Source organism: Heterocephalus glaber, unplaced genomic scaffold, assembly GCF_053883595.1.
Source record: "Heterocephalus glaber isolate CG9 unplaced genomic scaffold, H.glaber_assembly_v1.0 deba00001504, whole genome shotgun sequence".
Classification (NCBI taxonomy): Eukaryota; Metazoa; Chordata; class Mammalia; order Rodentia; family Bathyergidae; genus Heterocephalus; species Heterocephalus glaber.
In genome coordinates, this window is record NW_028258324.1 from 14,885,132 (window position 1) to 14,907,181 (window position 22,050).

General features: G+C 38.2%; 1 protein-coding gene across 4 annotated transcripts in view; it reads left to right on the forward strand.

Moving 5' to 3' along the window:
* The first annotated feature begins 5,497 nt into the window (after nt 1–5,497).
* Faim (Fas apoptotic inhibitory molecule) overlaps nt 5,498–22,050 on the forward strand; it is a 29,100-nt gene continuing 12,547 nt past the window's right edge. Inside the window, exons 1-4 of one of the 4 annotated variants that reach the window (XM_087186221.1) lie at nt 5,498–5,869; nt 9,799–9,857; nt 11,438–11,570; nt 11,898–12,126. In XM_087186221.1, the coding sequence (XP_087042347.1) occupies nt 9,814–9,857; nt 11,438–11,570; nt 11,898–12,126 (406 nt within the window). In that variant the 5' untranslated portion in view covers nt 5,498–5,869; nt 9,799–9,813. Of the gene's footprint in view, nt 5,870–5,947; nt 6,081–9,798; nt 9,858–11,437; nt 11,571–11,897; nt 12,127–22,050 lie in introns of those variants that run through there. The other 3 variants (XM_087186222.1, XM_087186223.1, XM_087186224.1) reach the window with 3 other exon arrangements.

Here is a 22,050-nt window from a genome sequence, read left to right on the forward strand (position 1 = left end):
CAGGGATCTACCACGGAAAGAATGGGTCAAGGTGGCTCTCACTAGGAGACAATTCTGAGGCCTTTGTACTTCAAGCCCATACTCAGCCTCCTTCCAAAGCAGATGAGGCCACTGTAAGTTTGATCTCAGTGTCTGCCCCAGCCCACTCTCATCTCTTTCCTTTTCCATAGCTGAGTATTCACATTAACAAAGGCTGGCAAACGTTTTTATTTTTGAGGTAGGGTCTTGCTTTGTAGTGCAGGCTGGCCTCAAACTCAGGGCAGTCCTCCTGCCTCAGCTTCCTCAGAGCTGGGATTACAGGGATGTGCCACCATGCCAGGCCTAATAACTGACTGTCTTAGTTACTTTTCTCACTTGTTGCTGAGACAAAATACCCAAAACCCAAAGTTAAAGGAGGAAATGTTCATTGTAGCTCAGTTTGTAGAGGTTTCACTTCACAGTTGGCTGGCTCCAAGGCAGGGTAGCATGGTAAAGGGCCATCACAGAGGAGAAACTGTTTATGGTGAGCAGAAGGCAGCAAAGCAGCAAAGTAGCAAAGAACCAGCAGCCATTCTGCCTTCTTTCTGTCCCTTTATATTCATCCAGGCTACCCGCCATTTGGGTGGTTCCACCCACACTCAGTGTGGACCTTCCCATTATCCACACCCAGAACTATGTCAGACCAATCAGTGGACTAATTTAGTAATCACACAGCTTAATCCCAGCATCATATACCCTAGATCCAGCCAACTCTGAAAAGCTCCACCTATGACCACATGAGGCTTTTGGGGGGACATCTGGACACAAGCCATAACACTGGCAAACTATTATTTTTGACTCTCAAAATACAATCTCTGCTTGCCTTTTCCAGGACAATAGGGTGACTTGCCCACTCTTCTGAGTGTGGCTACCATCATTGTGGCCACGAGGCCAAACATCTTTGGGTGAGTTAGGATTATGTCAGAATCAAGTAAAAGAAAACCTAATTCAAACTGTCTTCTTAAACAATAAAGAAATTGATGATCTCATAATAAGAGAAAGCCCAGAGACAGGTAAACTTTGGTATTGCTTTATTTGGTGGTTCAACAAGTTACCAAGGACCCAGTTGCTATTAGTCTCTCTGCTCTACTTTAAACATGATAAGCTTCAAATTCATGCTAGAGTGACTTTTCAGCTTTATACAAAGAACAACCAGGATAACAACTTTTTTTTTCATGAACACTTTTTCCTTCCGATTTTTTTGAGCTAGTTAGGTCAACCACATAGGCACACTGCTCTTTGGTCAGTAACTGCCTGGGAAATCACAGATGGCTTAAGGCTGAGTTCCATAAAGGATGGGGTGGATAACTGGAACTGGCTTCTAAAGGACCACATAGCCAATCGTCCAATAGTTATTCTAGACCAATACTGGCAATTTTAAAGCTCTAGCCAATATCTGTAATTCATTTTATTTTTGTCTCCATTCTTGCTATTCAAAAAATAAGTTAAAAAAAATCGGTCAACCTCCTTTTCTAACAGAGGTCCAGTGAAAACACAGACTATTATGATGCAGGTGTGTTTAGCTGCTCTCTTAAATCAATGGTGTCTATGGACAAATTTGTGAGAGGCAGTTTATGAAGTTGAACAACATCTAAGTATTTCCTGGGGAAAAATGGAAACAAGTCAAGAGTAAAAAAGTCAAAAGTTTGCTGGACCTGCAGGAGCATGTTTCATACTTAAGTTCAATACTTTTCACAGTGTTTTGATCAGATGTGATTTCTTTCCACACGGTTTTTCCGGGTAACATGTGACTATTGCTACCTCAGATGTCCTGGGCCTGTAGAACAGATAGGTAGAAAATTCAGCTGAAACTAGTATGTTCCTCAATTCCAGTTATCCCAGAAACTATCCCCAGAGGAGAAATAGCAGCATAGAACTAGGCAGCTGAGGACTCATGGGCCACCTTCCCTAATCTGGGTACAGACATGAGTGTACCACAGAAGTGGGCCAAACTCTGTACTATGGGACCCCTGGAAAGAGGGCACCCCAAGGCTCTTAGGTGCTTTCTTATCACTGGGACATAATACCTGCCACCTACAACTTAGAGGTTTATATGTTCTTAGTCAATAGTTGGCTGGCTCCAAGGCAGGAGGACATCATGGCAAAAGGGCATAGCAGAAGAAAAGATGCTTATGTCATGGCAGCCAGGAAGTAGAGTGGCAGGAAGTCAGGGAGGGAGATACACTTTTTCAGATCACACTGTAGTGATCCACCTTCCTGGGCCGACTTCCTAACATTACATTTAGCTATAGCACCCCCTTGATTCAATCACCTTTCAACTGTTCCACTTATGAGTCCAAGAGGCTTGAGAGGGGCAGCCAGATATAAACCATAACAGCCTCTGACAGTATTCCATATTTTTTCTTCAGCACAATACTTTACTAATAACAGACCTTGTTAATATAAACTTTTCTTATCCCATAGGCCTAACTCCAAATCTTGACCTTTTTAAACACCTCCTCCCCACCTTAATTCATTCAATAATAATTTACTGCAAGTTTTCTGTTCTACAAAAAAAGCAAATAACTAAGAAAATACAAATATTAAGTCTTTTGTCTTCAGGGAGATTTCAGTGCAAGGTAGCAAACAAATCAGTGCTCTCTAAGCAGAATCCCTGTTACATAAGAATCTGGTCATACAACTTTGAAGATCAGTTAGCATAATCAGTAGGTTGTTCCCTGTTGTCTTTCAACTCTGCCTTCTTTCATAGACTATACTTGCTTAGCACCTAGAAAACTGCCTCCACTCTCCCAACCTCAAAGATGGAACAATCCTTTCCATTAACAGCAAGCTGCAGAAAGAAATGATGCAATAAGGTCTGGATGTCCCTGCACCCCTATTTCAGTCTGTTCAGGCTGCTAACAAATACCTTAGACTCAGGTATTTCTAAACAACAGAAGTTTATTGCTTACATTTCTGTCAGGGAAGGCCAAGGCCAAGGTACTAGCAGATTCAGAGTCCAGGGAGGGCTTGTTTTTCTGTTTCAAAGATAGTGCCTTACTGCTGCATCCTTATGAAACCAAGGTACAACCTTAATAAATTCTCTAGACTTAACCTGCTTTACCTGTTGTTAGTTATTTGCTTTTCTAGATCTAACCCCCTTCACTTGCTCCTAGTCACTTGCTTTAAAAATTACCTCTTTTGAGGCTATAACATCTCTGACACATGGGTCATGATGATAATTGTTGAAGTTTGATCACACATGTACAAGCCACCAATTACATCCTAACATCCAGTCACCTTTCCACATGCCTCAACCCATAAATATCCCCAACCTTTCCTCTAGGAGACAAACTTGAAACTTGATCTCCAGTATTCACAAATAGTGGCCTTGTAGATAAACTCTCTCTTTTGCAAAACTTCTTGTCTTAGTGATTGGCATATTACCGCAGGTAAAATGGGCCTGGCCATATCACACTCACATGGTGGAAAGGGCAAATAGGCTCTCTCAAACCTTATTTAATAAAGGCACTGTTCCCACCCACTTATGTCTTAATCACATCCAAAAGGCCCCACCTCTTATATTTGTGTTAGAGGTTGGGCTTCAGTATGAATTTTTGGAGGAAAGATAACAGTCTCCAGACCACAGCAGCCCAGAAATTTACTAGGCCTCCAGAAGCCCTCCAGAATCCCTCCAGAATCTTCAGCTATCCCTATTTTGTTGCTGATCCTATTCTCCAGGGACCACACAATGATTTCCTCAGATGGACATTGAAGAAATGAAGACATTAGAGGATGGAAAGACCTCCCGTGTTCATGGATTGGCAGAAATAATACTGCTAAAATGGCCATATTACCAAAAATTATCTACAAATTCAATGCAATCCTCATCAAAATACCAGTACCATTTTTCACAGAACTAGAAAAAGCAATCCTAAAATTTATACAGAAACACAAAAGACCCAGAATAGCTAAAGCAATCCTATGTTTAAAAAAAGCAATCCTGGAGGCATCACAATACCCAATTTCAAATTAAACTACAAAGCTATAGTAACAAAATCAGTGTGGTGCTGGCACAAAAACAATAGACATAGAGACCAATGAACAGAATAGAGGACACAGGAATAAACTCACACAGCTACAGTCATCTGAATCTTTTTTTTTTTGTACTGGGGCTTGAACTTGGGACCTTGTGCTTGCAAAGCAGGCGGCGGAACCACTGAGCTAAATCCCCAGCCCAGTCATCTGAATCTTAAGCCAAAAATATATACTGTATTGGAGAAAGAACGACCTCTTTAAAAAATGGTGCTGTGGAAACTGGGTATCTACTTACAGAAGATTGAAACTAGATCCCTCTCATGTTGTACAAAAGTCAATTCAAAATGGATCAAAGACCTAACACCTGAAGCTTTGAAATTTCTAAAAGAAAACATAGGTAAAACACTTGAAACCACAGGCACAGGCAAAGACTTCCTGAGTAGGACCTTAATAGCACTGGAAATAATAACAAGAACCTACAAATGGCACTACAAATTTTTAAAATTCTGTAAAGCAAGAGAAAAAATAACAATGAAGAGACATCCTATAAAATAGGAGACTATTTTTGCCAGCCACTCTTCACACAGAGGATTAAAACTGAGAATATATAAAGAACTAAAAAACTTAACAGTAAAAAAAAATCAATGGCCCAATCAACAAATGGGCAAATGAACTGAAGAAATACTTTTATCCCATCAACAGTGGGGATTGAACCCAGGGCCTTCACAATATTCAACATCTTTAGCCATTAGGGAAATGCAAATCAAAACTATGTTGAGATTCCATCTCTAGTCAGAACAGCTATCATAAAGAATACAAAAAACAACAAATAGTGGCAAAGATGTAAAGGGAAAAGAACCCCTTCTACACTGCTGGTACGGAAGTTTCTCAAAAAACTAAAAATAGGGGCACTATTTGATCCAACTATACCATTTCTTGGTACATATCTGAAGGAATTAGCATTCTATAGGGATACCTGCCTACCCATGTTTATTGTGCCACAATTCACAATAGCCAACATATACAACCAGCGTAGGTGCCCACTGACAAAAGAATGGACAAAGAAAATGTAATATATATACACAATGGAGTATTATTCAGCCATAAAGAATGAAACTTTGTCATTAGCAGGAAAATGGATGGATCTGGAGATCACGTGAAGCGAAATAAGCCTGACTCAGAAAGACAAACATCACATGGTCTCACTAGTATGTGGCATCTAAAACAGATGACAAGAACGTAGATGAGAGATTATTATTAGACAAAAAAGAAGGGAATAGGGCGTAAGGGCCGATAATAGGGAGAATAGGTGTGATCAATATGTATCATAAGCATTAAAACACCCCCCACGCCCCACCTCGGGAAACTCCAGAGAGGACAGAGCAATGGGGATGACAGGGAGAGCGATCCTTATAAAAATTAAAAGGGCTCCCTAAAGCGGATTTAGGAAGAGCGAAGCTCCCTGTGGCTTCAGAGCAGCACAGGGGCTGCCTCTGCCCAACAGGTTGATTCCAGCGTCCAGCCTGGCGGCGAAATAGGACCGGCTCTTAGCACTTGCTGGTTTAGTGACTGCACTCGGTGCGTTAGGGGCTCACATTTCGACGGCGGCTGAAGGCCAGTGAGGAGAGCGCGAGGCCGCCACAGCAGCGGCCGCGGCGGGGGTTGGGTCTCTGGAGGGGAGGAGGCCGGCGCTCAGCGCCCCAGGGGACCCGAGGCGCCACACAGTCAGAGCGTTCGGTACTCGCGCCTGCAGATCGTCCAACCACCAAGCCGACAGTGCCGTTCTAGGCGAAGCGACCCAGGCTGCGGTCAGTAGGTCCAGTCGGGCCCCACTGGTGCTTGACGCGGCCGTTCCGCGGCCCCCAGCGCGCAGGTGAGTCCGCGGCCCAGGTGGGGGCGGGCCCCGGGCTCCGGGCTCCGGGCTCCCCTCCGCCGCGCTCGGCCTCCCCGCCCCCACCCTAAGCCCCTGCGCGCAGTTTTAGGCGCCCCCGCGCCTGGTCGCTGAGGTTCCGGGTGCAGGGCGACGGCGAGCGGCGTCTACTCGGGCGGGGAGGCCCGGCGGTGAGAGGCGAGGGCCAGCGCGGGTGAGTTCGGGCCCTAGAGCCTCAGGGAGGGCGGAGGGGGAGGCGGTGGCGGAGGAGGGAGGGGGAGGCGGCCACTGCGGGGTGGGGGCGGTCCTGCTGCGTCTCCTGAGGCCAGCGCGCGCCGTAAACAGAGTCCCTGTCGCTGAGGAAAACGTGGGACGGCACGGCCCGGAAACCGGCCCAGTTAACGCTCCGCTGAATTTCCTTCCAGTCTGCTTTTCCCTGTAAGCGCGAGTTGGGTTTATTTGTGCAGAACCTGGTTCATAAAGCCTTATGACCTTGGCTCTTTCTTCACTTGTGCATCGCGCGCCTGTCCCCGTGGGTCTCCTCGTCCTTTATTGGCTGCACCGCGCTGCCTCCCCAGGGGCTGTCTCGGGACCAGTCTCTGGGAGGAACAGTTCTTGCACACCTCTCTGATCCTTTTGTGCGCTTGGTGGAAGAATTCAGTCAAGACACTTAGGCAGCTATGCCGAAGTATAGATAGAATTTATTGTAAAGTAGATATTGAGAGCATGACACTTGCAAGTGAGTGAGAAGGCAGGCAGCACTATAAAGGGCATCGAGTTTGGGTGTCTTTTTATGCACACAGACTTACTCCTGGGGTTAGAGGAACCAGGGTAATTAGGATGCTTATCAACGTTTTTTTAGACGTTACTTTGGAATTGTAAAATGTCTTCATGTGCTTTTCAGATTGTCGATGTTCTCTTAGGGGCCTTATTCATGTAAGAAACTTATGAAAGAAATTTACAAAAGAAAAAAAAAAAGAAATTTACGAAAGAAAGTTCTTTATTTAAGCCAGGTCCTAGCCTAAGGTGGAGGGTCTTTAAAGAAAGTATCCTTTCCTGATATCATTGGCCCACAATCTGTGGCAACCAGGAGTACTGTATGCCTTGTTCTAGAAATAGAGACCCTGTGTCTTTGACACTGAGGTCAAATAAATAATTATAAATATATTATACACTGAAGTCTTTGTTTCTTTACCTAACTATAGTTGGCAACACATGATATTTTGGACTCCCCCGTTGCCCCTCTGGCCGTTAATATCTAATAAATTGCCCAACACTGACCACCACATCCACCCCAGTACTGTGATTTGCTTAATGGAGTCCCTCCCTGATGGCAAACATGCCGGTGGTTTTCAGTTTTTAGCTGTTACAAAAGGCAGTTAATTGAGCCCTATTAGTGTTTTGTTTTGTTTTGTTTTAAGAGTAGGAAAAATTTATTGGGAGAAAGAAAGCTTCTGCCTAAGAGGGACAGAAGGGGGACCGGAAGGTGGGTTGCCTGCTCACCCCACTTTTCAAAGATGTTTTATACAGCAAAGCCATGTGGTGAGGCAGGTACAAAGTGGGACAAAACTATAAGACCCAATGGAAATTTACAAGGTGGGCATGAGTTGGGACAAAACCATGACCAATCTATAAGATTAAAAGTACAGTCATATTGATTAAATGGTAATATTGATTAAATGGGGGTCAAATGAGGGAGCAAGTCACATAGCAAGCATACAAGGACTTTCAGAGAAGACTATGTAGAGCAACTAACTACTGACCACAACTATGACCCTCTTCAACTGGAAGTAGCCAGAACGGTCTTCGCCCCTTGCCCCCTCCCTGCAGTTAGAGGTACTTCTTCAGAGGGGGGAATATTGTAGATAGATGCCTTAGATATCTTGTGCGCAGTTAGACAGGACCAGCCCTCCAGGAGCCAACACAGCAAGGAGCCAACAAGGAGGACAATCAAGACACACTCACTGAAGGGCAGCATTGTAAAAGGAGAAACTACACACCCTTGTGCTTCCCCTGGGGATAAATGGCAGTGATTGATATTCTAAATAAGTATCAATCACCTGGGTCAAGGTCTTAACCCAGCCTCTCCAGGAAATATCCCTGACCCCCATTCTTACTTGAGAATAACATGGACAAGAAAAAATTGAAATACTACTAACTTTGTATTAAAGCCTTTTTCTTATTCAGTTATGTCTTAGAAAAACCAATAAAGAAACATAATTTTATATTGATCTATGAACTTGTGCTTAAGAAGAAATATCAATTTTGATAAACAGTTGTAAGTAGAATCAGAGTGCTTCAGATTTCCCAGATAGTTGCTTTGGTGCTTATTCTAAGCATTGTATGTAATTATCTCCTAACTACAATGTATACTATCAATTATTGAAAAATGAAAAATTGCTAATTTTAGGTACTCAATAAACAATTGTTGAATGCATGAGTGAATGTTGGTAGTTTAATTTAAAAAAAAATAAAACAAACCCTGGTTTCTAACTTTCCTTACAACTCATTATGTTGTCTTTTATACTCATTATGAAAGGGTATTATAATTAAGAAAGTTCAATGCTTTATCTTAGTGTTACTAAGAATTGAAGTTTTTTATAATAAAAAAGGGCAATTCAGGTTTCAATGCTTGTATTACTGAACTTTCTAGAATCTCTAAACTTTGTAGAGCAAAATCTGACATCCTTAAATCCTCTCAGATTACAAAGGATGCTTATTAAGTTTTTAAATTACATTATTTGGCTTATTCTGTTGCTACATATATATGTTTTTGTTTTCAGAGTAACAAGATACCCTCCAGTTTTGAAGGAAATATCCTAGGGCTTCTTAAGACTAGAAAATTTCCCAAATTTGTATGGTGCTAATTTTTTTTAGAGAAGGATTTATTAGGTACAGATCTTTACCTAGTTTTCATTCTAAAATTCTTAGCATTTCTTTGCCTGTTTCCCACTGGATTGTTTCTATGGGTAGCTAATATCTTCTAATTTAACATTATTTTAACAAATTTGTGACATTTGGCTTTTTCCAACCAGAGAGGTTTGGCAATCTCTCATTTTTAGCAAGGAGATAGTACACTTAAGGCATTGATAGGGAAAAGGCATTTATTAAGGAGAGGGCTGAAGCTACAGTAGATCTTGGGAATAAAAATAATGAAATTTATGATAGTTTGGCAGGGGTCTGTTAACCCCAAATCTTCTAACGTGGAGGGTTTCCTATTCATGTGAGTTTATGTGTGTATCAGATTTTAGTAAAAATTAGTGCTGCTTCCCAGTTATTTACTTTATTTGGGTTCTAGTTCTAGCATAGACCCCGCTAGTTACCAGGTGAGTCCCATAACTTTTGTGGATGTATTATTGGCACTAATAAATTAAATGGGCTTAAGTGGGTAACTGTTTGCTTTTAGAAAGTGAATCAGTATATCCATGGTTACTTCCTGTAAGTTCACCATTTATTTCAGGAAATTTTTAAAAGTGTAAAATGCCCTGTGAAGATTGCATTATGAATTAGTTACTACCCTGTAGCCTTACCACTTCTAGTAAAAGGATCATATTTATCAAAATTTTATGTATTCTCTCATCTACTCCCTAAAACCCTTGGAGCCTCTAGAGCTTCAATTTAAGAAGAATGGGACCCAAAGGATCTTACAGGGCTCTTGCAGTTCTGATATCCTGTTAATACTTGAAATAAACTAGAGTTTATTCTCTACTTTTTAAAAATTATACTTTTAAGAAATTGTAAATCCATAATAGGAAAAAATATCATTTATCTTCTTTCTCTGAAAATTAAAGTTGTTTCATCAGAAACTGCTTGCAATTTAAAAAATGCATTGCAGAGTTAGAAAAACGCTTTGTAGATGTCGTCTTTGTTGCTGTCAATCTTGCTTTGCTGCAATTCTGCTTTTTCTTTCCTGGCTGCTAATTGGATTAAAGACTGTTTAGCCAACCATGGCATCTGGAGATGACAGTCCTATCTTTGAAGATGATGAAAGGTAAATGTCTTGCATTGCAATAAAACTAGGCTTTGAAACCGTCGATTGTTATGATCGTTCAGAACAGTTATTTATCCAAGCTATTCTGTTAAGGAAATATTTGTAACATTTAAGAATGCATGGTTTTGCTTTAGGATGTAGAGCAAGAGTAGCAAATACCTGCATGGACATGGTCACCATGACCATGCCATCCTCTCCACAGATCCAGGATGTGAAGTTCTCAGCAAAAAATTTTGGCAAACACTTCAAAATGAAATTACTATCTCTGGGCCAGGGATGTAGTTCAGTGGTGCCACTGCCTGCCTCGCAAGCGCAAGGTCCTGAGTTTGATCCCTGGTACCAAAACAAACAAACAAAAAATAAAATAACTGTTTAAAAAATAAATTACTATCTCTGATTCAAAGCATGCAAAGGAGAAAATAAGAACGAACAGCCACATGTGGTGCTGCTTGTCTGTAATCACAGCACTCTAGAGGCAGAGGTAGGAAGATCACTGCAAGTTCGAGGCCAGCCTGAGTGACACAGTGAGTTTAAGGCCAGCCTGAACTACACAGTGGGGCCCTGTCTCAAAAAAAGAAAACAAAGAAAAAATGAACAAAGAGGAAAATATCAAGAGAACGGACTCTGGAGCCAGAGTCGTAGGTTTAAATCCTATCTCTGCCATTTAATGTCATTGTGACTTTAGACCAACTCTTAGCCTCTCTGAACCTTATCTGTAAAGTAAGTGCACTAATAGCACCTGGCAGCTTCTATGAGTTAATACATATAAAGCTCAGACTAGGCCTGGCATACAAAAAGCACATTAACAGCTGTTGTTAGCTACCATCATTATTACTGCTTATTTCCCTTAATAATAATCTACATAATTATATCAATATCAAAATATTAATTATATATTATGTAGAATATCACTTACATTGACACATGTATTTTATATTAAAATATTAATATAAAATATGTTTAATTTGTGCCACAAGTTTTTGAAAAGCCTTTTTTTAATTAGCTTTCCCATAATAATTCAAGAATAACTTTTCAAAATATTTTGTATTATTTTAATCTTTATTACAGGATTTTTATTCCATAGCTGATTTCTTTCTGTTTCAGTATAATAAATTAGTACCCTTTTTGTTAAAAACAAATTCCTAGTCATTATGTGAAAAGTTTGGAGAGTTCTTGCTTTAGAGTATTCAGATCTGGAAAAGAAAAAACATTTAATATTATGCTTTTAAAATGCAGATTGGGTAAGGGAAGGAACTTTTACTAACCTTTTCATGTAAGAAACTGTAGCCTAGTCTAGAATACTATCCAGGATAAACTGATAGATTCTTAATCCTATTAGTATTAAGGTGACTTTGTTTGGAATTATCAGACTGTATGCCCATACATAGCAGTTTTGTCTTAAAGGAAGAGCGAATAAGAGGAAGAAAATAGTTGTATGTTCTGTGAGTAGAATTTCTTAGGAAATGTCACTTTCATACTTTGTAATTTTAGAGCTTTTAAAAATCTGATATTTTCATCTTAAGAAGATTACTGTATTATTGCTTGGGGTCCATTATAATGGCTTTATTTTATTCCTTTAGTCCTCCTTATAGCCTGGAAAAAATGACAGATTTTGTAGCTGTATGGGATGTTGCTTTGAGTGATGGAGTCCACAAGATTGAATTTGAACATGGGACCACATCAGGCAAACGAGTAGTATATGTAGATGGAAAGGTAAGAGAACACGTCACTTTGTAAAATATGGTTACAGAGAAGCTTGATTTTGTGCCTTCATATGTGAAGTTAGGGCTTTTTTCCAACATTGGTTATCTTTATGTTTTTGTCTTGTATCAACTTCACTGTATAAAGCAAACTAAAAATAGTTATAGAATTCATAAATATAAACTTAAAATGGCCTTATTTTCTAAAATCTCAGCATTATGAATTAGTAAAAGTATATTTTCAAAACCTTGTTACTTGGACATTTTATATCATTACTAATATTAAATATTAATATTTCTTCCATTTGCATGTTTTAAACTTTTGTGTTTTACTACCTAGGAAGAGATAAGAAAAGAATGGATGTTCAAATTAGTGGGCAAAGAAACCTTCTGTGTTGGAGCTGCAAAGACAAAAGCAACCATAAATATAGATGCTGTCAGTGGTTTTGCTTATGAATATACTCTGGAAATTAATGGGAAAAGCCTCAAGAAGTATATGGAGAATAGATCAAAAACTACCAATACATGGGTAATGAACTTGGATGGCGAGGACTTTAGAGTTGTTTTGGGTAAGTTAGTGCTGTTTCTGCAGAATTTATTGGCTTTTTATGATGGCCATTTAATTAGTTACTCTAACTCTCCAGACTTCTGGAAGCTTTGAGTAGGAGAGGGAATGTAAGCTCAGCTGTATTTCTCATGTGTCCTATGTGAACAAATATTCATTTAATCCACTGTTCTGTATATAATATGTATCTTGGAGCCAGGTTTGATAGGGATGGATTTGAGGATTATAAACTTGGGTTTAAAAAAGTAATATTGATATAGACACAATAATTTGGTATTTCTCTTTATAAATATGTCTTAAAAGAAGTTAGTAATTTAAGATTAATCAGTAGAACAAGAATTTTCTGCAGGTCACAATAGGAGTAGGACTGCATCAGCTTAATATTGTCAAAGACCAGATAAAGTAGATTTGTAAAAAAAAAGTTACCTTTTCTCTCTTTTGCTAACTCCTAGTATTTTTTCCTTCTCATATCACTAAGTAAAGACTGTTTGATCATCTTATTAATTCACTGATTTATTTAGATAATATATATTAAACACCTATAAAATTCCCATTAGTATAGCGGGGACTGAGCGAGGATCTATAGATGAAAACTTTGTCCTTACCTTCAGAGAGTCCATAGTTTAGTCCGATGCTAGCAGATACTCTTTAAAATGGCAAAATATTTATCAGGTAATAAATACACATTGCTGAAGAAAAAGCAAAGAAACTAAAAACTCCTCCCTGCATAGCTTATTTATTGAAGAAACTAGATCAATACTGTTTTCAAAATTTTTTTTATTACTTTATTGTCTTGAGTTTCCTACTATCTAGATTTTGCTCATTACACACATGTGATATTCCTCTTTGCTGTATTTCCTGCCATGTGGTAGCTGACTGAAGAATTGGTCAAATTTAGGTTTGATTTTTTTTTTTCTGGTGAGACTACCTTATAGCTCGCTATGTCATGGTATTTATTTGTCACTTTTTTTTTTTTTGATAACCATTAATGTCTATACCAGGACCCAGTAGTGTTTGCTAGTGATATTCTGGTTTTCTCATTCCTTGTTTCTTAGCTGGAATATTTCTATAGTTAGAAATTTCCTGTCATGTATTATGTACTTGGTTACAAAGTGGCACTTTTGTGTAGGAAATCCAAAATAGCTGCTTATTTTAATTCTCCAGCTTTCAAAATACTGAATTATCTCCTTATCCTCCTCTATAGGTGATCATGCAGGCTGTTCTTTTTAAAATCCTTAATTAATTGGACTTAAACAATTTTATGTTTTAATACATTGCAGTTATTATTCCTACTGATACTCAAGTTGTCATTTTTGACTAATGTGGGGCCCTTTAGTTGGCACCTGAATCCTTTTGACATCTCCTCAGTAAACTTTGATGGTGTACTTTCTGTTTAGTGTGACAATATGGTCCAGGCTCATTTTGAACATTTTCTGCCCAGACCCGGAATAACCATTTCTCCAGGACGCCCTGGTTTCTAGTAAAGGAAAATGTTATTTCAAGAGCATAATCTGATCATGTGCTAAAAATGGACATTCATTATTTCTATGTTTTTAGTGGACAGAACAAGAGAATTAAATACATATACAGATAAATAGGTAGACAGGTAGGTAGGTGACTGGGTGGGTGAAGGGAGCAAGGGAGACAAATGGGGGAGAGACTTTTAAATTTATTTATTTTTAGATAAAGTATCTTATAGGTTTATACTGATACTTGTAATTCAAGTTCAGGAGTGCAAGGATTTTACTCAACCTTAGAAACATCTGTAACTCCATTTTTCCACACTGAGAAGGCTCTTCTCAAGGACACAGAAGATAATGGAATTAGAATGTCACGTAATTACTCATTTGCTTCATGCCACATTACATACATAAAAACCTAAGGTAATACTACTAGTACTACCACCATTAATATGATTACCAAAAATATTTTAAAATTGTTTTTGCATAACATTTTCCACTTACTGTATTTATAATGTAAATACTGCATTAACATTGTCAGAGTATATAGCCATTATATGCTGAGCTCTCTCTAGTCTACATTTAAGTTCTATAAGTAAATACTTATTTATTGTTTTCAAGTCCTTATGTTTCTGCTTCTTTCTGATCACTTGGGTTGACAAAGTTTTTCTCCATTAACATTTCTTAGGAAGAGCTCATGGGAACAATATTGAGTTTCTGCATATTGATGACCTTTGTGTCTTATATTTGAAAGTCAGTTTGACTAGATATAATGTTTTTGGTTTACATTTTCTTTCCATTGAAGTGGAAATGTGTTACTCTACCTTCTACTGGCATAAGGTGTTACTGTCAAAAAGTCTGATGGCAATTTGATTTTCTTTCCCTTAAAAATATATATTCTGCCTAGATACTCAAAAACATTTTGTTTTTTTCCTTGAAGCCTAATAGTTTTAGTACAACTAGTAAAATCCCATGTTGTAGTAATGGTCATTTTCAGTTAATTTTCCTAAATAAATGGATAATCTTTCCAATATGTATTGTCAATTTTTTTGGAAAGCTTTCTTTTAAACTGTAGTTTTGCCAGGTGTGATACATGGCCTGTAATACTAGCACTTGGGAGGCTGAGGCAGGAATATCACAAGTTCAAGGCCAGCCAGGCCACCACAAGTTCAAGGCCAGCCTGAACTACGTAATGAAACCTGTCTCAAAAACACAAAAACAAAAACAAAAAAACCTGTAATTTTGTTCAAAGAACAAACAAACAAACATCTTCCCACCATTATTCATAATGAATTAATCATTTAGTACAGGTAATAATATGGGAAAAGACTAAAACATTACCTACTAACTATGAAAATAATTCCCAAGGTTAAAGAAGTCTAGGACTTACTACTATGAAATAAAAATTCCATGTTACCACTTTACAGTACCTATTAAATATTTTAAAAACTTATTTACAATAAAACTTTCTTCAGTGTTAGTATAGTCTTGTGAATTTTAGCACAATCACAATTTTCATCTATTATTTCTTCAAATATTTTTTCCTATATCACATTATTTTTCCTCATCTTCTAGAAATCATATGATACAAAAGTTAGACCTTGCACTCTTGGCCCTCATTCTTTTTTTTTTAATAACTTTATTATCACACACACATACAAAAAAACCATTAAAAGAAAAACAATGGAAGGGGGAAAAAACTACAATAATATTTAAATGCAGTGGAACTCAACCAAAACAAAACTGAAAAGCACTTAAACATTTTTCCATATAACTTAGAAAAGCATCTCAAGCACCAACAAGACACCAGAGGATGTGATTTGTTTCAGAATGATCCCCAAAACCAAAACTGAACAAATAATGATCTGGAAAAAAACTCCAGTTAGTTAGCAGACTCCACATAAGCCAAACTTCTCCCTAATTCAAATTTCGATCCAGTCATATGACACGCGATAGAAACACAATCTGAGAAATATGTTATTGGGCAATTTCATCCATGAGTATCCTTATTTACACTTTCAGTTTCTCACACCAGAGAAACTTCGGTATTTACACGTGTCCTATTTATTTCACTTAAGAGGATGGCCTCAATATGTATCCATTTAGCTATAAATGTCTCTAGTTTCTCATTCTTTATGGCTGAGTAGTACTCCATTTTATATAAAACCCACATCTTCTTTATCCACTTTCCAGTCAATGGGCACTTGGGCTGTTTCCAAGCTTTCACTATTACGAACTGTGTCACTATAAACATGGGTGCACATATATCGCTGTGATATGATTCTTTTAATTCTTTTGGGAAGATACCCAGAAAGGGGATAGCTGGGTCGAATGGGACCTCTATTCCTAGTTCTTTGAGGTATCTCCATACTGATTTCCACAGTGGTTGCACCAGTCTGCCCTCCCACCAACAATGGAGAAGGGTTCCTTTCTCCCCACACCCCAGCCAGCATTTGTTATTGGATGATTTCTTAATAGCAGCCATTCATTCTAGGGTGAGGTGGAATCTCACTGTTGTTTTCATCTGCATCTCTTGAATGACCAGTGATGTTGAACATTTTTTCATGTGTTTATTTGCTGCTTTTACTTCTTTGTCAGAGAAATGTCTGTTCATTTCAGATGCCCATTTTTGAATTGGGTCTTTGAATTTGGGGGGTCTGATTTTTTTCAGTTCTTTATATATTCTAGATAGTAGTCCTTTGTCTAAGCTACAGTTGCTGAAAATTTTTTCCCGCACTGTAGATTGTCTCTTAGCTCTGTTGGTGGTTTCTCTTGCAGTGCAGAAGCTTTTGAATAAAATAAGAACCCAGTTGTTGATTCTTTATGCAAGTTCCCGTGCCACTGAGGTTTTGTTCATAGTCTTTTCCTATACCAATATCTTCAAGAGTTCTACCTAACTTATCTTCAAGCAAATTTAGTGTTTCTATCCTAATATTTAAATCTTTAATCCACCTTGATCTTAATTTAGTGCATGGTGATAGGTATGGGTCTAATTTTAATCTCTGGCAGGTTGAAATCCAGTTTTTCCAACACCATTTATTAAATAGGCTATCTTTCCTCCGATGAGGGTGGTTTGCTCCTTTATCAAAGATGAGGTGGGTGAGTATGTTTGGAGTTGTTTCTGCATCTTCTGATCTAGTCCACTGATCCTTGGGTCTGTTTCTTTGCCAGTACCATGCTGTTTTTATCACAGTAGCTTTGTAGTATAGTTTCAAGTTGGGAATTGTGTTACCTCCTACCTTGTCTTTGTTGCCTAGAATTGCTTTGGCTATTCTAGGTCTCTTCTGGTTCCAAATGAATTTTTGGATTTTTTTCTCTAGTTCTGTGAAATATATTGATGGAATTTTAATCGGGATTAAATTAAACCTATATAATAGTTTTGGAAGTATGGCCATTTTCACTATATTGGTTCTTCCTATCGAGGAACAAGGGGTGTCTTTCCATTTTCTTAAATCCTCCTCAATCTCCTTTTTCAAAGTGCTGTAGTTTTCAGTGTAGAGGTCTTTTGCTTCCTTTGTGAGATTGATTCCTAGATATTTCTTTTTTTTGGATCCTATTGTAAAAGGAATTGTTTCCCTACTTACTCTCTCAGTGAGTATTATTTGTATATAAAAAGGCTATTATCTTTTGAGTGTTGACCTTGTATCCAGCTACTCTACTGAATCTGTCAATTAAGTCTAGAAGTCTTTTGGCAGAGTATTTTGGGTCTTCTATGTAAAGTATCATATCATCAGCAAATAATGACAGTTTAACGTCTTCCTTTCCTGTTTTTATTCCTTTTATTTCTTTCACTTTTCTAAGTGCTGTGGCTGGTTCAAGAACAATATTAAACAGGAGTGGTGATAGTGGGCATCCTTGTCTTCTTCCTGATTTTAGTGTGAAAGTTTTCGGTTTTTGACCATTTAGTGTGATGTTGGCTGTTGGTTTTTCATAGATAGCTTTAGTCAAGTTGAGATTAAAAACCCTCTATTCTGGAGGTAATCCGTGCAGGCACTAACAGCCCCCTGCCCCAGTCGAAATGAGAAAACACATAAATAAGTCTCAAAACCAGACTTCCAGATCACCTACAGCAACCCCAAAGGGAAATGAGATGGAACCCTCTGATACTCAACCACCTGGACACAATGAACTGGCAACAAAAGGGTATCTGGAAAAAAGGAAATCAGAAATAATTTCTCAGATAACAGGAGAAATTGTGCCCTTAGTGCAAGACATGATTAATAAATCTAGAGAGGAGCTGAGGAACATGATGGAATCCCAACATAAGAAACAAATGGAATCCATAAAACAGATGCAAATAGATTTCCAGGACATGAAAAACTCCATTGAAAATCTACACAGCAGAATGAGCCAGTGTGAGGACAGAATTTCAGATATAGAAGATAAGATTGCAATTAGTGACCAGGAAAAGAAAAATTGCTTCAAAATTCTAAGGGAACATGAGAAATCAATCCAGCAGCTGCTAGATGATGCAAAAAAGAATATCATAAGACTGATTGGGCTCAATGAAGAAACAGGAGAGAGTGCAGATGACATAAAAAAATCTCTTCACAGAAATAATGGCAGAAAACTTCCCAAGCAGGGGAAAAGAGCTTGACATACAGATAAGTGAGGCATATAGGACTCCACATAGCCTTGATCAAAAAAAATCTACACATAGGCATATAATTGTTAAGATTCCAGAAACACAACAGAAGAACAAAGTTCTCCAAGCAGTCAGAGAAAAGAAACAAATCACATACAAAGGAAAGCCCATCAGAATCACAGCAGACTTCTCAACACAAACCATCAAGGCAAGAAGAGCTTGGAGTGACATATTCCAAGCCCTAAAAGAAAACAGCCTCCAACCCAGATTGATGTACCCTGCAAAACTATCTTTCAAAATGGATGGAGAAATAAGATACTTTCATGACAAAGAGCACCTTAGGAACTTTGTGAATACCAAACCAGCACTCCAAAGAATTTTACACAATAGCCTAGGAAGACATTGAGGATCGCAACCCAGGAAGCAAAGCAGAATGAACTCATCTGGCATGACAAGAAATTAAATGTAAAGGGGGAGAACCCAACAAAAAGAAAAAGTCATGGCAATGACAAGTCAATACGTTTCAGTTATAACCATCAACATTAATGGTCTCAATTCACCAATCAAAAGAAATAGACTGGCAGAATGGGTCAAGACGCAAAATCCAACAATATGCCGCATACAAGAAACACACTTAATTCAAAAGGAAACTCATAGACTGAAAGTTAAAGGGTGGAAAACAATACTCCATGCGACAGGAACCTGAAAAAAAGCAGGAGTAGCTATCCTCTTTGAAGATCAAGTAGATGTCAAACCAACACTAATTAAGAGAGACAAAGAAGGACACTACATCCTTGTAAAGGGAAAAATCCAAGAGGAAGAGATGACAATCATAAATATCTATGCACCAAACACTAGTGCACCCAACTATATAAAACAAATACTAACAGACATGAAAAGCCATATATGCACTAATACAATTGTAGTGGGGGACCTCAACACCCCACTGTCACAAATAGATAGATCAACTAGACTAAAAATAAGTACTGAAATACTAGAACTCAATCGAACTCTTGAACAAATGAACTTAACAGATGTTTACAGAGTCTTCCACCCCACAAAATCAGAATACACATTCTTCTCAGCTGCACATGGGTCATTCTCCAAAATAGACCACATACTCACACATAGAACATGTTTAAGTAAGTGCAAAGGAATTGAAGTTATCCCCTGTATATTATCAGACCATAGTGCGATGAAATTGGAGATCCATAGCAAAAGAAACTCAACAAATTTCATAAACATGTGGAAATTGAACAACACACTTCTGAATAACCAATGGGTCACAGAGGAAATTAAAGAAGAAATCAGACAGTTCCTTCAATTAAATGACAATGACAGTACAACATATCAGAATCTATGGGACACAATGAAAGCAGTCTTACGAGGGAAATTCATAGCAGTGAATACACATATGAGGAAAACAGAAAGAGCCCAATTAAACAACCTGATGCTGAACCTCAAGCTTCTAGAAAAAGAAGAGAAGGACAACCCCAAAGCTCATACAAGGGAAGAAATTATAAAGATGAGAGGAGAAATCAATGCAATGGAGACTAAGAGAATGATACAAAAAAATCAATGAAGCCAAAAGTTGGTTCTTTGAAAGAATCAACAAAATTGATAAACCTTTAGTCAACCTTGTCAGAAAAAGGAAAGAAAAGGCCCAAATCCATGCAATTAGGAATGAAAAGGGTGAAACTACAACAGACCCAGCAGAAATCCAGAGGATCATCAATACCTACTTCCAGAACCTATATGTCAATAAGATGGACAACACAGAAGAAATGGACAGATTCCTAGATACATATGAATTAACGAAGTTGAATGAAGAAGACCTAAAAATTCTGAACAACCCAATATCAACCAATGAAATTGAAAACGTAATTAAAAACTTATCAACTAAGAAAAGCCTGGGCCCTGATGGCTTCACTGCTGAATTCTACAAGACATTTAGAGAGGAACTGCTGCCGCTACTGTTTAAACTTTTCAATGAAATTGAAAGGGAAGCAATACTCCCAGATTCATTCCTGGAAGCAAGCATCACCTTGATCCCCAAAGCAGAGAAAGACCCAACTGAAAAAGAGAACTATAGGCCAATCTCACTAATGAACATAGATGCACAAATCCTTAATAAGATACTGGCAAACAGAATGCAGAAGATCATCAAGAAGATCATACACCCTGATCAAGTGGGATTCATCCCAGGGATGCAGGGATGGTTCAATATACGAAAATCAATTAATGTAATACACTATATCAATAGAGCCAAGGACAAAAACCATACAATTATCTCCATAGACGCAGAAAAAGCATTTGACAAAATCCAACATGCATTTATGATAAAAACCCTACAAAAAATTGGAATAGATGGTCTCTACCTCAAACTGATAGAAGCCATCTATGAAAAACCAACAGCCAATATCCTACTAAATGGTCAAAAACTGAAATCCTTCACACTAAAATCAGGAACAAGACAAGGATGTCCACTATCACCACTCTTGTTCAATATAGTTCTGGAAACATTAGCCACGGCAATTAGACAAGAGAAAGAAATAAAAGGAATAAAGATAGGAAATGAAGAAGTCAAATTGTCATTATTTGCAGATGACATGATACTCTATATAGAAGACCCCAAGAACTCCACCAAAAGTCTTCTAAACTTAATAACCAAATTCAGTCAAGTAGCTGGTTACAAGGTCAACACACAAAAATCAATGGCTTTCTTCTACATGAATGACAGACTCACTGAGAGAGAAATAGGGCAAATAATTCCTTTCACAATAGCATTCAAAAAACTGAAATACCTAGGAATCATACTAACGAAAGAAATCAAAGACCTCTTCTCTGAAAACTATGGCACTCTGAAGAGAGATTGAAGATGATATGAGAAAATGGACAGACATCCCCTGCTCCTGGGTAGGAAGGATTAATATAGTGAAAGTGGCCATACTTCCAAAACTGCTATATAGATTTAATGCAATTCCAATTGAGATCACAGCAGCATACTTCATAGACCTCGAGAAAAACATCCAAAAATTCATTTGGAGCAAGAAGAGACCCAGAATAGCAAAAGCAATTCTAGGTAACAGAGACATGGCAGGGGGTATCACAATCCCCAACCTGCAACTTTACTACAAAGCTACTGTGATAAAAACAGCATGGTACTGGCAAAGAAACAGGCTTGAGGACCAGTGGAACAGATTAGTAGATGCAGAAACAACGCCAGACACACTCAGCCATCTCATCTTCGACAAAGGAGCCAAACACCCTCACTGGAGGAAACATAGCCTCTTTAATAAATGGTGCTGGAAAAATTGGGCTTCAACTTGCCAAAGATTAAAACTAGACCTGTATCTCTCACCATGCACTAAACTAAAATCAAAATGGGTTAAAGATCTAAATATTAAAATAGAAACTCTGAACCAGTTGGAACAGAGGTTAGGTAGAACCCTTGAAGACATCGGTGTAGGAAAAGATTTTATGAACAAAACCTCAGTTGCCCGTGAACTAGCACAAACAATCAACAAATGGGATCTCTTCTTATTAAAAAGCTTCTGCACAGCAAGAGAAACCACCAGCAGTGTGAAGAGACAATCCATAATGTGGGAAAAAATCTTCACCTGCTCTTCCTCAGACAAAGGTCTACTGTCTCCAATCTATAAAGAACATAAAAAGATCAGACCTCCCAAATTTAAAGACCCAATCCAAAATGGGCATCTGAAATGAACAGACATTTCTCAGACAAAGAAGTAGAAATAGCAAATAAATACATGAAAAAATGTTCAACAGCACTGGTCATTCGAGAAATGCAAATGAAAACAACGCTGAGATTCCACTTCACTCCAGAAAGAATGGCTCCTATCGTGAAATCAACCAATAACAA